Source organism: Lissotriton helveticus, chromosome 2_2, assembly GCF_964261635.1.
Source record: "Lissotriton helveticus chromosome 2_2, aLisHel1.1, whole genome shotgun sequence".
Classification (NCBI taxonomy): domain Eukaryota; kingdom Metazoa; phylum Chordata; class Amphibia; order Caudata; family Salamandridae; genus Lissotriton; species Lissotriton helveticus.
The window spans coordinates 421,414,147-421,432,083 of record NC_136060.1 but is presented as its reverse complement, the minus strand read 5'-3'; the positions used below and the strand labels follow the sequence as shown (position 1 = coordinate 421,432,083).

General features: G+C 43.0%; 1 protein-coding gene across 6 annotated transcripts in view; it reads left to right on the top strand.

Moving 5' to 3' along the window:
- The first annotated feature begins 10,454 nt into the window (after positions 1 to 10,454).
- KRCC1 (lysine rich coiled-coil 1) overlaps positions 10,455 to 17,937 on the top strand; it is a 315,531-nt gene continuing 308,048 nt past the window's right edge. For 5 of the 6 annotated variants that reach the window (XM_078678682.1, XM_078678681.1, XM_078678680.1 and 2 more), the window contains exon 1: positions 10,487 to 10,649. In XM_078678682.1, the coding sequence (XP_078534808.1) occupies positions 10,529 to 10,649 (121 nt within the window). In that variant the 5' untranslated portion in view covers positions 10,487 to 10,528. Of the gene's footprint in view, positions 10,650 to 17,937 lie in introns of all 6 variants that reach the window. The other variant, XM_078678677.1, reaches the window with a different exon arrangement.

Sequence of the window (17,937 nt, the reverse complement as noted above, 5' to 3'; positions counted from 1 at the left end):
CACAATATTAACATGCTCTTCCTCACAGAGATTCACCATATGGGGTCGCACACTGCTAAAACACCAGCGGGATCGCCCCTAAGGACCATGGTAATTGTAGTTCCATTTTCTGCGATGCATCTTCTTTCGAAATCTAGTGTATCTTCAAATCTTCGCCATCCCTGTACACGTGTTTCGGGGTATTTACCCCTTATCAGCAGCGATTAGGCTATCTTCTGGGGTTGCTGCATGCCGCCAAATATTACCAGGTATAGTACCACACAAAGGCGTGCAGGTGCGGGGTCCCGAGCTTGTCAGCTCCAAACTCCAAAGAGCATAAACATTCACCATATGGGGTCGCACACTGCTAAAACACCAGCGGGATCGCCCCTAAGGACCATGGTAATTGTAGTTCCATTTTCTGCGATAAGTACAATATCCCTTTCACCCTTCATAGCCCAAGTGCCCCCGTCACCAAAAAAGTCTTGACAGAGCTGCGCTGTCTGCTCCACAACTGCAGATCTGCAATAAAACACAAACTTGAAATCTCCGATACCATCACCCTTCACAATATTGACATGCTCTTCCTCACAGAGACCTGGTTCAACGATACCTCTCACTCTATCCTTTATCTCCTATTACCCACAGGCTATTCTATATTTAGGAATGACTAATTGACAAAGTTGGGGAGGTGTTGCAGTCATCTTTAGAAACTCCCTTCAACTTAGGGCTTTTCCTATCAGCTCCTTCCGCACTTTTGAATGCCTATCTCTTGAGCTTCAATTACACCACCGCTCACCCCTCAGATTCCATGCCATTTACCGCCCGCTTTGTAGCGGCCCTTTGTTTATGGAGGAACTCACTGACTTCATCAGCGACCAATTCTCGCAAAATGACAATCAGACCTCCGTGGGTGACTTCAATCTCCACTGGGGGTTACCGCAAGACTCTTCTGCGAATTTGCTCGCTACTTTCCTATCTGCAAACGATCTTATCCAAGACTGCTAAGAATCAACACACTCTAAGGGCTCAATCCTGGACCATTTCTAAAGCAGGCATGCTTTCTATCGCTACCCCTATTCATGTAGACTGGTCTGACCACCTCCTCATCCCATTCTCTCTTCACCTATCACACTCTATAACTCTTGGCCAACCTAAGAGGGCTCATCATAACTTGGGGTACCTTTTACCCCAAAACCGGTGGCGACAGCGTTTACTGAATTGCAATTGCATCCATTTATAAACTCTTCCATTTTTATTCTCAAAACTTCTTTTTAATCCGTTTAAGCCTTTACTCTTTTTCAATTTCATTCATTTTACTCCTCCTGCAAGAATATGCAAATTTTCTGTGTTTCTCATGTTACAGTGGGCCAACCGAACCTCTTTCCAATAACACGTACTGAGGCAATGTTCATTAAAATGCAGTTTATTTCACCCAATGCATTTCAGACCCCACGGGTCCTTCGTCAGGGGCAACTGTAAAAATCAATCAAACATACCCATCAGACATTATACAAGTGTATATACAAATTAGATATCAAAATTTCTTAGACCAACATCATGTCTTGCACAAATCACCGCATGTTGTCAAAATATCATGATCGTAATTTACTTCCCTTTCTCTGTGGCAATATTCTCTCCTAACCATCCTCCATTTTACCCACTCTCCCACCGTGATCACCCTTCCTCCTTTTTCCAACCGTTCTCCCGTTCCCCCTTCACAACCAAGTTGCTGACACCCTGTATCGGGAAATTTTCACCTCCCGCTGAGACAATTCTAATTAACCAAACAACACCCCCGCTCTCCACATTGGCTGTCAGTTTCCAAATCCCGCTCTCCCTCCTGCGCATTTGCGCCAAATCGAACTTCCTCTATGCACTTCAAAACCCTCATTGCCAGCACTCCCTTTCAATTGTCACATCGCCTACCTGCTACTCTGTCTTTCAAAGCACTCCCTTTCAAAGACAGAGTAGCAGGTAGGCGATGTGACAATTGAAAGGGAGTGCTGGCAATGAGGGTTTTGAAGTGCATAGAGGAAGTTCGATTTGGCGCAAATGCGCAGGAGGGAGAGCGGGATTTGGAAACTGACAGCCAATGTGGAGAGCGGGGGTGTTGTTTGGTTAATTAGAATTGTCTCAGCGGGAGGTGAAAATTTCCCGATACAGGGTGTCAGCAACTTGGTTGTGAAGGGGGAACGGGAGAACGGTTGGAAAAAGGAGGAAGGGTGATCACGGTGGGAGAGTGGGTAAAATGGAGGATGGTTAGGAGAGAATATTGCCACAGAGAAAGGGAAGTAAATTACGATCATGATATTTTGACAACATGCGGTGATTTGTGCAAGACATGATGTTGGTCTAAGAAATTTTGATATCTAATTTGTATATACACTTGTATAATGTCTGATGGGTATGTTTGATTGATTTTTACAGTTGCCCCTGACGAAGGACCCGTGGGGTCTGAAATGCATTGGGTGAAATAAACTGCATTTTAATGAACATTGCCTCAGTACGTGTTATTGGAAAGAGGTTCGGTTGGCCCACTGTAACATGAGAAACACAGAAAATTTGCATATTCTTGCAGGAGGAGTAAAATGAATGAAATTGAAAAAGAGTAAAGGCTTAAACGGATTAAAAAGAAGTTTTGAGAATAAAAATGGAAGAGTTTATAAATGGATGCAATTGCAATTCAGTAAACGCTGTCGCCACCGGTTTTGGGGTAAAAGGTACCCCAAGTTATGATGAGTTGAATTCTACACGTGTTGTTTGTGGGCTTGGCATGTCAACGGTGAGCACGCATAAGAAAAACATTGGTTTAACATAAGGAAGAAGAAATTGAGAATAAAAAGGTGTGCAATACGTTTTTGTATGATGTCAACCTAAGAGGGCTACCTCCTGGTTCCGTGACACTAAAAATATTGACGTCGGTTCCCTCTGTGAATCAGCTTTGCTATCACTTTCAAGGCTAGACCCGAACCTAGATGTTGACGAACTGACCTCCCAATGCCTCACAGTCCTTGCAGTCAAAATCAATAACGTTGCTCCTCTCCAAAGCAAAAAGAAAAGGCCCACTCCCTCAGCACCTTGGTTCAACAAATCCCTCTATGAAGAAAGGAAGCACCTAAGATTTCTGGAGAAACAATGGAGGCAAGCGCCCTCCACCGATAATTTGGACACGCTTCGTTGAGCAAGATCCAAGTACCACAAGCACATCTTCCTTGGGAAAGCATCACACTTCAGAACCCTCCTTGACTCAGCCAAAATAGACCCAGAAAACTATTCGATCTAATCAAGAATCCTAACTGCTCTCCCCAACCTCCAAGTTGGAGGATTCTACAAAGAAGGCAGCGGATTTTGCTATATTCTTTGACGAAAAAGTTAAATCACTTGTGGATCAGGTTGTTCATCCTACCCCTCCACAGGAGCCCAAATCCTTAGCCATTTGGCAGAACTTTGACCCCATCTCTGAAGATGCCCTCCTCAATTGCATCCTCGAAACAAAGCCCTCCAACCATTATCTTGACCCCATTCCTAGTGCCAATGACTTATTTACCCATTCTCTTCCCTATTAGACAACTCTGGTCAACCTCTCCCTCTGTCAAGGCTCCCTTCCTGTCGCCTTCAAAACTGGGCAGGTCACCCCTCTGCTTAAAAAACCCACTGCTGATGCGAATGACCTCAACAACTTCCGCTCCCATCACTAACATACCCTTTCTTGCGAAAATCACAGAAAGATGTGTAGCGAAACAACTCTCTCGTCATATCAAGGACAATGATCTTCTTGACAATTTTCAGTCCGGCTTCATCCAAAACTGCAGCACTGAAACAGCCCTGCTGCAAGTGATTGATGATGCGCTGCGGATACTCGATTTGGGGGGGTCTTGTCTTCTAATTCTCCTTGACCTTTTCTGAAGCCTTTGACACTGTCAATCACAACACTCTCCTCAACACTCTTCAACAGAGAATGGGCATGCAGGGCACTGTGCTTAAATGGTTTGCTTCCTTCCTCTCTGATAGATCCCAAATTATCAGCAACTTGCATGGGGAGCAATCAGAAGGGGTGGGGGAGGGGAAAACTTTTTAAAAACTGTGAACTAATATATGATATATATATTTTGTTTTCTCATAAAACCTCAGGGTCAATGTCTAATTTCATAATTGACCCCACCCGTTCGGATCAAGCATATAGGGCCAGCTCACGGGGTGCGCTGAGGCGCTCTGACCACACAGACGCCCACACCTGGGTACCCGGGGACTCAGGAAGCCTCATAGGATGGTAAGGGGGGAGGGGGATCCAAGGGAGGGGTTGAGGGAGAATGGGGGGGCACAAGACCAAGGGGTCTCGAGCACAGGGAGGTTTGAAAAGACATTGTCATGGGGTATAGAGGCAGACAAATATACAATTATCAGGACATTAGGCGATCCATAATAGCTCTAACAACAATATGGCTACACTAAAAATAGTCTCACTTAACATATGTGGCCTCAATGATATTTAAAAAAGACAGAAGGTCGCAGTGGGGTTGAAATCAATGGAAGCTAACATCGTCTGTATGCAACAGACACACATTGAAGGATCTCAGCAATATTTGCTTAAAACACTGGGGTATAAACTTATTATTGCTTCAACACAGGGCGTACGAACTAAGGGGGTGGCGATTTTAGCAAAAGGGGGGCTCAAATTCAATAGAGTGTTGTCTGATAAATTTGGTAGATGGGCAATTGCTGAATGCCTGTATAATAGTGGGCTGAAAAAGCTAACACTTTGCACAATCTATGGGAGCGTTTCAGATGAACCAGAGATGCTGATTGGTATATCCAACGAGTTAACACATTGGCCCCTACCCCTCATCATCTGCGGGGATCTCAACTTACATCTGCCAGGGGATTGGACAATTGGTCCTGATTACAAATATCATGGTTGGAAACCAAGAGTTTTCCAAGCACTAAAAGATTTGTGCATTATACATGGTCTAATAGATGGGTGGCAACATAATCATAATGGAGATCCCGGATTCACCTTTTATTCATATCCTCATTACCGACATGCACGGTTAGATTATATGTTTATGACGAACTCATTGAAATCTTTGTGTTCGATAAAAAAAATTCCACGTGTACTGTCGGACCATAATCCACTAAAGTTGAACTTACTATGCACCGAGACTAGCCGTCCATTTATGAACTGGACATTTGAGAGGGCATTATTGAAGAATGAAAACTATTGTCAACACATGAGGGGATGGATCCCGGGATTTATTGAGGACAATTTGGGTAGTGCGCCTATTGCAATAGTGTGGGACGCCCTGAAGGCCGGCATAAGGGGCGAGACACTGCAATTTTCAATCAGAGCAAATAGGGAAGGTAAACTCCATATGGCAGCATTACAAGAAAATCTGAATAAAATTGAGAAGGACTTGATTATAGCAACACAACAGGGCCAGGCGATAGATAATGTTTTGACTCAGGTAGCCGTAGCTAGGAATCTTATATCGGAAATATTCGCGGAAAAAGCCATCATCAAAGCATCATTACAGAAAGAGAAAGTATATGAGCTAAGTGAACAGGTTGGACAGCAATTGGCAGTATGTATAAGAGAGGAGATATCAACAGCCATTATAAAAGAAATTCAAGATCCAAGATTAGGTTTAACATCGGAACCATCTGAAGTAAGGGCATCGTTCCAGAGATTTTATCAAGATCTATACACAGAACCTACTGTGGGGTTGGGGGACCCTGATTTATATCTAAATACAATCCCAGGGACTAGATTTGAAAAAGAAGACCAGGATATACTGGATGATTTACCTACTTGGGTTGAGATTCTCCATTCTTTAAATTCGCTAGCTAGTGGAAAGGCGGCAGGATTGGACGGGATCCCTACAGAATTCTATAAGAAATTTGCTGACCAATTAAAAAGAATAATGGCAGAACTCTTTATTCATATATTTCAGGGGGAGAGCCCATCGGCCTCATGGTCAGAGGCTAAGATTGTGGTGTTCCTGAAAAAAAAAAAAAAACCCTCTCCACTTAGGATCTTACCGTCCTTTTACATTGATCAACGGTGATTCCAAAATTTACTCGAAACTTTTAGCAACTAGACTTGCACCAAAAATAAATAAAGTAGTATCATATTACCAGCATGGGTTCATACCAGGAAGGTCAACAACTGACCATATACAACGGGTAATCTCTCTATTTGATTATACGGAGTCAACAGGAGACCCTATGGCGCTTATCCTGCTGGACGCAGAGAAGGCGTTCGATAGGGTCTCCTGGAGATTTTTATGGGCTGCAACGTCTCATTGTGGAATCACCAACAGATTCATCAAGGCTACCCAAAGGCTCTACAATAAACCAAGCGCCAGGGTATTGGTAAATGGGCTTCTATCAGAGAATTTAGCAATTTCGAGAGGGACAAGGCAGGTGTGCCCTTGCTCCCCTCTTCTTTTCGCAATATATATTGATCCATTCATCCGATGGCTGGAGAACCTTGCATCAATACCCCCGATTCAAATACGCAATCATAATACTAAAATCTTAGCATACGCCGATGATATTGCGCTTGTTACTAGGGATCCCAATCTAGCTATGCCTGTGATAGAAGAAGAGGCGTATCGGTTTGGGTTAATCTCGGGCTATAAATTAAACTTCAATAAAACCGAGATTGTTCCTAATAACAAAATTACAATGAGAGACTCAAGAGTGACCAAGGAGGCCGTATATTTAGGTGTTAAAATAAATGCGAAAATTGAAAATATCGTTGTGAACATGACCCCTCTGATATCACGTACTAAGAAAGAGCTGATCCGACTGAATAATCTACATCTCACTATTGGTGGTCGCTGTAATGTGATCGAGATGATTTTTTGCCCCGTTTTTTATATTTCTTTCGAACTATTTGTCTTGAGTTTCCTCCCCATATTTTCAAACCTATAGATTCTATGTTTTCTAGCTTTATCTGGGGATATAAGAAACCCAGACGGGCACTTAAATTGCTTATGCTACCAAAGGAGAGAGGAGGATTATCTCTGCCTAATTTTAAACTTTATTATTGGGCCACCGTCCTAAAATACTGTGTCAAAATGATCTCTCATGATCAAACCAGGCTACCGATCCCGACCCCGCAAGAAATTATACTAGGAGAAGAATGTACTGGCTGCTTCTGGTGGCATGTAAACGATAGCTATTTTAAGAAAGTTAAGTTCAAAACTATTGCGGGGGTGTACAAAGTGTGGAGCAATGTACGTAGGCTCTTGGGGTTTGGGCGATACTCATACTACACTCCAATGAGTCTTAATAATGATTTACCAGAAATTTTTCTGGATAGCTGTATCAACAGATGGGTCGCGGCTGGAGTGATACAGTTGGGCTGTTTTTACGCACCAGAGGGCTTTAAGAAGTTTGAAGATCTACATGTAGAATATAATATTAGCCACAGGGATTTTTTTAAGTACCTGCAGCGTAGAGATTTTTTAGCAAAGAAAAATGGCGGGCGGTGCAATTTTAAGAACAATCAACTGATTGATAATCTCTGTAAAACATAACACACCTAAGATTGGGGAAATATATGAGTCCCTGAATTCAGTCTTTCCAGATGATATGAATAAACAGTATTCTTTCTGGCAGATCAAGTTGGGAGAACAGTCTACTATTCCCCGTCTCGCATATGAATTAACCCAAACATCGCTAATGTCGATAAAACTACAAGCACAATGCTATAAAACATTCTTTTGCCTATATTATACACCTGAGCAAATTGCAAAATGGGCGACAGGTAAGGGTACTACGTGTCCACGTTGTGTATTATCTGGGGCTGATATTATACATATGTTTGCAACATGTAACACGCTTAATATTCTGATCAAAGATATATCCGAATTCTTGTCTGAATTGTGCCAAATAAGAGTGGACGTCTCAATCGAGGAAATTATGTTGGGGGTAGCAAACTGCGAGCGGCAGGAAAACATGCAGGGGTTGATCTTTGTGGGCATGGCAATCCTCCGACTCTGTATTGCTTCTTCTTTGCTCGATCCCAATCCACCTACCTTCCAACAATGGAGGGCTAGGCTACTTGCGACCTGCAGCCTTGAGGTCGCAATCTATAAAAATAAAGGATCTAACAAAATAAGAAAGGATATGCAGATTTGGGCACCGCTGCTGCAGTGGATTCAGAGACATATATAGGCTGCCATATATCTACTATCTCGTATTACTATCTATTTATCATGATTTAACTGTTGCCTCCGCATATGTCCTAATGAACTTTAATGTATTAACCACAGATTTATGAATGTAATAAGTCTTTTTGTATATTATTGGTCTTGGTGGGGTGGGGGGGTGGGAGGGTGGAGTTTGTGTATATAATGGAAAAAATTGTCAATAAAAAGATTTTTTTTTTAAATGACACAGCCCTGCTGCAAGTGATTGATGATGCGCTGCGGATACTCGATTTGGGGGGGTCTTGTCTTCTAATTCTCCTTGACCTTTCTGAAGCCTTTTACACTGTCAATCACAACACTCTCCTCAACACTCTTCAACAGAGAATGGGCATGCAGGGCACAGTCCTTAAATGGTTTGCTTCCTTCCTCTCTGATAGATCCCAAATTATCAAAATAGCGAACAGTCTTTCATCTCCTTTGGCGGTAGGTCAAGGTGTTCCTCAAGGCTCTATACTTGCACCCACATTGTTCAATCTCTATTGAGAACCACTGGGAAATCTCCTAAGTAAATCCGGGATCCACTATCATCTCTATGCAGACGACACTCAAATCTACCTCAAGGTTGCCTCCACTCAGGATCTCTCCATCCTAAGCTCTACTCTCGACGCCATGCAAAAGTGGATGTCAACTCATCAACTGATTCTGAATCCCTCCAAAACTGAATTCCTCCTCCTCTCCTCACTTTCTCCTCCCCCAGTTCAATCATGGATGGATCAGATGAATCTACTTAACAATAAACCCATCATTATCGACAGCACAAAATCCCTTGTGTTGCTAGCATAATAAAATCTAATAAAATCTTATACACATCTATATACAGCATGTTAATGTTATGTTATGTCATCTTCTAGGGGTCAACTATACCATATAAACCCTTCGTCCTGATGATGGTCTTGGGATAATACCGCAAAAGACCGAAATGTCGACAAACCAGTCCATGTCTGCATTAAATGACATTTATTTTCATCTGATTTACTGTTTATTTTAACAAGAAATCACAGTTATTAATCATACAGACTGGATTGTTTATCTTTTGTATTAATGGAATGAATGTCTGTTTCCTTATACCAAAGATCTGGTATCAATTCAGTTGATTGTGAACCCTTACAATAGATAATTTTTATTCAAAGATATAAATAATAAGTCTTTTGAAATATGAACTTTTTTGTTGCTTCTTATTTTTGAATTGTTTTGCTTCCTTAGAGCTAGTGTGGTAGCTCTTTAGGTTCTATCACCAAGAACCGGGTGAGATAAAACAACGGCAGCAACTGATATTTTCAGTCTAAGAGTCCTAGTAATACAGACCTATGACGCTGAAATCTTTTGATTAGAAATAAAACCCTTGCTGGTACCTTTATATATACATATTGTCTGCCCGAGCCCGCAAGGGTATATTGGGTCACCCACCCCTCCTCACCAATCTTTTTCAGGCAACGCGGTGAGAATCTGGAACTCACTTCCGCCTCATCTCCAGACCACCACCTCCCCCCAGGCCTTAAAAAACTGACCTCAAAGTTCTCCTCCTTCAAAGACACTTCCAAATGTAATTCACGCCCTCGCTATTATCTGAAGGAAGACCTTCCACTATAGAAAAATCTACTCTCAATGACTATGGAAGTGCCTTCCCAGTGTGTACTTGTGGTTTGAGTGTCTGCCATTTATTGCAGTATTATCCTTCTACCTGTGTTTGGTACTCTTTTGTAACATGCACACGTCACTTTTCTCTTGTAACACACCGTTTGCTACCTCTTACATTTTGTTTGCTTTAGATACTTGCACAAGTGCCACCATTGCCTACATAACGTTTGTTCTTGTGTTTGAGTGTCTGCCATTTATTGCAGTAAATTATACACTTTTGTAACTTGCACGCATATCACTTTTTCCTCCTGTAATGTACCTTTTGCTACCTCTTGTATTTTGTTTGCTCACGATTGTCACTTTTGCCTCATGTAACTTAACGTTTGCTTTTGTAATTTGTTCACTTGTAATTTTCTCCTCATGTATCATTACTGTTCCGATTGTGAAGCGCTCTGACAACTTCGGGTAAAGTCCGCGCTATCTAATAACGCATAAATAAATAAATAAAAAATAAAAAAATAAGCAAACCACCCACCCTGCCATTCACAAAACTGCACCAGAAAAGTATGGAGGTTGAAGTGCGCATGCCCCCTCCCCCAACCCATTCCACCAATCTCGAGAGGAGGCCTGGCGTGCGCATGCGTGATCGCCGCTGGTTACGTGCTTGCGTTCATGACGTCAATGGCTGCGTCGCCACCGTGATCGTTTCTTACAATAGGAACGAGCCGCCTCCGTGTTACAGTCTGTCAAACATGGAGTCGGAGGGGGCGGTGACGATCCCGCAGCTAGTGGAGAGTTTAAGTCAAGCCCCCCCGGCACCGGCAGGGCAGAGGGGCAGTTATAGTAATGTACACAGAACTCACAGCCGCAAAGGTGAGTCCCATCTACAGGCTGCCAGAGCCTAGAGTGTCCCTGATCCCTGGACCGTCGAGGAAGCCCGGAAGAGCCGGAGAGACGGGTCCTGGGGGATGGGTGCATGGGGGAGCTGCGGGCAGGAGGCAGGGGACACAGGCACGAGCAGCCGAGGGAACCTCACAGGTAGCGGGAGACCCTTGGGTGAGGCGGAAGCCCGGACCCAGGGGGTAGCCATTTACACACTGAGTTACACAGTTGGTGAGCCTCATCCGCAGGGATCCAATTACTTGGTACAGGCAGGTTTTCTGCCTGTGGAAGCAGGACGCTGACACATGTCTAGCAGCAGTGATTCGGGGACGGGGATCAGGTAAAATAAAGTTGTGTTTTAACGGAATGGGACGTAAGCGCGCTGTAGCAGTCAGTGGGGACGGTTAATCTGCTGAGGCCAGGCCAAGGGAGCGATTATCTGTAGATACAAAGGGGTGGTGGACACGGCTGTACTTACATATTATCGGGGATAAAGGGGCATGACGAAAGCTCGTCAAATGTAGACCAGTCAGGCCAATACCTAGGGGCAAGAGGAACATAAAGGGAGAGTTACGAGGAGGCCACGGGTGTGCATAGAGAGGAAAAAGTAAAGGCCCACGAGTATGCACAGAGACGATCAGCAAAGGAAGTACTTTCAGTCCACAGAAACCAGTAGGTCAGCGAAGCGCATCCCATGCACAGGGCAAAGTAGACTTTTTTTTTTTAATGTTTGGGAAACGATAATGTGTCAGTCGAGATGATCTCTGAGAGCAGGCAAGAGGGAGACCATGGGCACAGGAGGGCAGTCTTAATCTTATCTGTAGGCAGGTACACTGGACATATGCAGCAGTGGAGGATCAAATTGTGCGGTGGGGAAGACTCATGCGTCACGTTCAATGGTAGTATTTTGATGTTTTGTCACTAATACATTAATACTGTTTCCTGTTTGGGTGCCAATCAAACCCCCGAATACAGCATTCAGCAGCTGAAAGCTGCCCATTTGATGTCTCTGCCATTGAGCAGCACCACACATGGCATTTTGGGATAACATTTTATACTTGAACGCTTCAAACAAAATTGTTTTGTTGAAATCTGCACCAGGATATGATGGATGGTCGCAAGTGAGATGAATCCATTGTTTTTGGAGAATACTGTAGCCACAAAATTGTATAATTTCAGTGGCCCAGTCTTTAGCGACATGGACACTTTATCCGCAATGATTATCCACCTGGTGAGGCTCAGCCATCAGCTGGGGATCACGTCCCATTTAAAAAAAGTTTTAGTCCCGTTTAAAAAAAGTTTTAGGAGAACTCTGAGAATTGAGTCTTTTAATATGGGCATTATTGAGCAGGTCAAGATAGTTTACGACCAATGCTTACCAGGCATGGGAGAGCTCTGTAGTCGCAGCACAGAAATAGGCAAACTACCTTCTTAAACCACAACAACCTACTAAGCGACCAAGGTAAATCTTTGTCAAAATACAGAAGGCAAGTGAAAGCTACAGATTAACAAGGGCAAGTGCATTTTTTCCCACAAGGCACGCCTGCAAAGTGTTTCCTTGCCACTGGGACACAAGATCCAGCAAAAGAGCGGTTCTTATCCACAATTAAGGAAGAGTTGCTTATAGACATAAATAAAATAAAAAGTCAGAAAATATCCTATTCACCTGGGCAAAGGGTAGCATCTTGTTGATCAAGAAAATAGAGTACACCGTAATGGTATGCTGGGGTGTATCCAGAAGGCAACAAAATGTGCACCTAGGGAAAGCATCAGTGAACAGAAGCAGGAGTAGTGAGAACAACCCCTTCCTTGCATCTCTTGTCATGAGGTGTTCAGAGCAGGCAGGTGATATCTGTAGCCACAGGCACACGTGTCTGGTGGGTGATTGGCTAGATAGATTGGCTAGATACTTTCCTTTAACAAAAAGAGACCAGATAAGGAAGAGTCTGTTTTTCAGTAAATATGAGCAGACCAATGGAGTCATTGTTATCCACTGGACCAAGATAACATGGAACAGAGAACTTCTCTCTTTTTTGTATTGTACCTAAACCGATCGAGGGAAAACTTTTGATTAAAAAGCATAATGTGATGGGCACGGGAGACCTTCTCCAGAGGTAAGCAAGTGAGGACAAGATAGTGTGTAAAGGAGGACTTCTATAGAGAGGCAAAGCAGGGTGCAAGAGAAAAAAGAGCGTCGTAGTCAGGACGACATTTGAACGTTTTTGGCTACAAGGGAAAAACAGCAGGCAATGGAAAACTAATTCAGGGGGCAAGTTAGTGCTTCTCATCTAAAGGGATAAGGGAAGTAGCTAAGCAAGAGTTCTATACAGGAGCAAAGTGGTAGGAGATTCTTGCGAGGGAAAGGAGGGGTCAAGGGAGACATTTTTATTCAAATTCAGGGTTGTGGACCAGGGTAACCTAAGTCCAAAGTGGCTCAGAGGAAACCTAGAGGTCCTTCTACTTGAGCGATGGAGTGCACATGTAGGGAAAAGGGAACAGCAGACCAGTCATAGCTACTTGTACATGAGGCTAGAATAGGTACTCTGACATGGGTGATGAGGCAGAAAAATGAGCGCTTATTGATCTCAGGGGCGAGGGGTCCTGGTGCAAGATGCTGCCCATGCTGAGAAAGCAGCTGACCCAGGAGAGTTTTTCCTATTTCAGTGGGGCCGATTTTGTTACAGGGCCTTTTTTTGCAGCATAGGGGACCTTAATATGGCAACCCAGTAAGGTAGCTGCTTCTTGTAAATATTTGCAAGATGTGAAGGTGTCGTCGTGAGTGTATATGTTCAACAAAGAATGTAACTTTGAAAGAAGAGCTCAAGGAATGGTGACATATCATCCAAATGTTTACAAACGCCAACTAAGGTTGTCGTTTATGTTTACACTACAAATTGTCGGGGGGTAAAGTACACATTAGATGCATTTTAACCTTATTTGGGTATTATGAAAGCGCTTTGTTGACCCTCGTCAACTTTACACATAAGTGTTCAAGTTTTATATGAGGAACCCACTCAAATATGTATTTGGGGTTTAGGGGTTTTGTGAAAACCAATTTTGTGTTTGTTTGAATTGTAAGTATACAATACTTACAAATTCACTGGCAATCATTAACCTACCTGATCAACTTCTGTAGTCTGATGGAACAAGATTTCATGGACACATGTTGGACAAGAATTTCTATTGTCGCTTTTTATGTTGAGTATGTAAAGCTCATGGCCAGATGAAGTGCCTTTTTAGTTTTGATCACACAGAGTTCTGGGAAAGATGAATATAATTAAACATATTGTGATTGACATATTTTCTAGAACATATAAGTGGAAAGATGGGCGTGTCCAGTTGACATTGAGTGGAAGGGTATGAAGCTGAAGGGGTTGCTAGTCTTTTCGCCTCCAGAGTGAGATTTTGCTTTTATACAAAGGAAATCTTAATCAGGATGACGAAAAGATTGATACCGTAGTCCTTTGATTTGTAACAAACTGCCACCAAGTGGAATTCTTGGCGGTCACACAATATCTGGATGCATCTGTTGGTTGTGATATCAACAATGAAATGCTCAGATTTTATTAAATTGCATTAACATTTATGTGCAGTTAATACTTCATCCTGAGTTTTCAGTGACTCTTGACTATTTAAATCCCCTTCTAATTTAATAAGGTTAGCCACAGGGTGTACGTCCTTATGGTTTTACAGTTGTATTTGATGGTGACGACCATAGGTGGGGCAGAGGATGGAATGGGGACCTACCCAATTATGTCGGAAATAAAACTGGAATGCATTGGCCCTTTTGTGTGGGTTGAATGACTGATTGTAGCTGAGTCTCCACTGGTCTTATTTGGCTACTAAACATTCAACATTTGGCATGTAGATTTGTGCACGTTAAAAACAGGCAGGACTTTTTTTTCCAGCTGAGTGATGTACACATAGATAGTACTTTTCACTAGCACAGTGCTTTCTGTAGTTTCTATAGACCTCGGCAAGTGACTGTCTCACCGAAACAAGAAACTGCATCCACTCTGAGCTTGACACCCATAGCAACAAGGATTCCAGAACTGGAATGTTTCCTTTTGATGTCAGAGAGAATAGAAAAGAAGATGACACTTCTCACCTGTAATGTTCAATCCCTGAGCTCTGGTGTCTGTGATGTTACCATTACCTCGAATCACTCCTGAATGCGCGAAAGGGACACTGGTGTACAGAAGTCCAACTTATAACCATGACTTGACCTCTTTCCAACCATGGCTGCAACAAACCCTTCTGTAAGTGTCACCAAAAGACGAGTAGTTCAGTGATGCTGTCCAAAGCAGTCAGACAGTATGTCATCAAACGCAGGAGGAGGAATGCTAAGAAACCCTGGTGGTCACGAGTACAGACACGAGCTTGGGGATGCAGCATTACAGGTAGGTGTTTTCTTTTTTCACATAAATTATGTTTTTGCTAGTTACAGAGTAGCATTCCTAAAGTGGATTGACATAATTGAGAAGAAACATCTTTGTCAGGAAAATATTCTAAAGCAGTTTCCTACCCCACAAGTACCCTCCATGTTACTACAATCAACATTATAATCCACACCTTAATGTTTAATTTAAACATATTCTATACTCCAGAGGGACAGCTACAGAGACCTGCTGGTGTAGAACATGTGTGATTACAGCAGTGGAACGCAGTTGGTATCTGGTGGCTTAAATTGAGACTAACCTGCCATGCTCCTTAGCTGTTTCGCAAAGATACTTATTGCACCATCATTCTTCAAAATGAACCTCTTATAAACTGCTCTTCAGGAATATATACACATCGCTGTCAAGAGCAGTATATTACAACGCAGTTCAATTCACGCTTCAGTTGGAAGTGTTTCGCTTGCCTTCCCTAAATTGCAGCCACTACATATGTGATAGTTTAAGAAAAGGGAAAAACGTTTATTCTACACTGCTTCGTGTCATGGACATCTTTTCAGATAATCTCCAAGACACAAATACCTACTGAGACCTTGTTACCGACTTGCCCTCTCTGAGTAAATATTATGTACCCTTTCGGTGTATCATTAGGTATCGGAAGTCTCCGGTAGGATGCGGAATCAGAGGTCTTATTTATTGGCACCTCTTTAAGCTTTTGTTGACTTTGGTTAGATGGATACACCCACAAAATAATCCAGTGTCTGTGTAGTTATATCGTGATTTTTATTTTTAAAGCAAATAATGGGCTAGCAAAGATCTCGTTACACGAGTAACCACACCATGGAAAATGCTTTTAGATCCAGTATTTGTACATCCACAAACGTAACTAATATGCAACAGCAATGGTAGAAGGGACCATGGAGTGTATCACTGGAGTTTAACACATTTGATCTGTGGCAGTTCTGCTAGGCATCCACACTTTCCTCCACCCTCTTTAAAACACCTAAAAGGGGAAGAGCTCAGCAGTGTGCCTTGCGGCTGGTAACGCTGAAGATCTTAGCAATGTGCCTCGCAGCAGCTATCACTGAGATTAATGTTATTTTTTTTGGTACCCCAATATTGGGATAGTTGTGGGTTCAATCTGTAGGCCATGTCTGCTATGTTTCTTTCAGTAAAAAGTTCAATAGGATCGGGTGTAAACGAGTGGCACTTTTAAAGTCTGTACAGTTGGGTGTGTGAACTCCAGCAGTCCTTGGTTGTCATCAGTCTCATGACTTAAATCGGGAGACCCTCTAACTTAATTGTTTGAAGTGTGGAAAGTTGCAAGTTGTGTGCAACAGAAAAGCTCACACATAAACAGCCTCTCATACCATACGGTTAAATCTTGTCTGAAAAGTTTAAATTGAATTGGGGAGAGGATGTAGCCTAACGGTTAGGGCGGATGGACTTCAAATCTGGGGAACCAGGTTCGTCTCGGCAACGACGCTCAGCATCCTGTGATTCTGGGCAAATCACTTAATCTACCTGTGCCTAACAAAAATGAATGTGTCCTCATGTAACACAATTGGTGCTCATTTTTTTTTTTTTTGAGAACTGTATTTTTATTGCAGCATTAGAAAATACACAAACAGTTGTACCAGCTGCCTTTCAGTTACAAGCATTCTACAAACGTCATGAAGTAAGCATCACACAGCCGTTTAGCCAACATCCCGGAGGTCGGGCGGCGATAGTTATAAAATGCTAGATACAGATCTTCAACTATGAAACAAGGACAGCATCTCGGCAGGATGAACTAGTTTCCGCTTTTTATTTGGAGTCCAACCCTCCCCCCAATCCCAACAAAACCCAATCCTATGGAGGATCCTCTCCTATCCCACCCACACCCCCCCCCCCCGAATCGCTACTGGCGTGGGCTCGGTACTATTAAAACGACTACTAAAAGAAAGGGGAACCTGTAGGATCCATACCCTTCCATCCGCGTACCCCATGGAACTACTTTCAGAGCTCTCCTTCCTCAATCCTCTTCCTGTGTCTGTGCTTGAATATTGCTAAGTGTCCTTACTAGTTCCTCCCACACTCTCGCCATCTCAAGACTCTTCTCATTAGTTGTGCGGGCTGCCTGTCGAAGTCTAACAGCACTTTCACTATGTGCCCATTTAAGTAGCTTGTTCGCCCACCTCCTGCTAGATGGCCCCTCCTTCGATTTCCAATGCCAGGTTATCTCCCTCTGTGCTAGTATGAGACCTAAATCAATGAATTTACTGGTAATCTTGGTGTTTTTCGTGTGAGGAAACCAGAGCAGCAGACAAGTCGCCATATCATAATTTATCTGCCGATCAGTAACTTCATGTAGAAGCCCCCCCCCCCACTTCAGTCCAATAGGGCCCTATTTTCGGACAGTCCCATAACATATGCTCTAACTCCACTGCCGGCAACAAGCATCGAGGGCATGCCCAGGGCTCGAAACCCCCCAAAAATGGTACTAGTCCTGCACGACTAGTACCGTAAAAAATGTCCTCGACCTCCATCTCTGAAAGTGGAGCAAATGTGACAAGATAACTCAATTTAAAGGCATCTTTATTGCTCATTAACTTTGTGAGCAATAAAAATGCCTTTAAATCTTGTTATCTTGTCACATTTGTTCCGTTTTCACAGAGGACAAAAGTTGGTTTGTTTTCCTACTCGCCAGAAAGGGCGAGTAGGACCTAAAAACAGCTCGACCTTGTTAAATTTAGCTCGACTATGCGAGCGGTAGAGTGGAATTTTCGAGCCCTGATGCCGCATCCCGCCCCTGAAAATATCTCCGTATCCTCCCCGGGGTCAGATAGGCCTGTGCACTATAAAAAAGTGTACTTGCTGAAATCTAGCATTTCTGCACCCTTTCC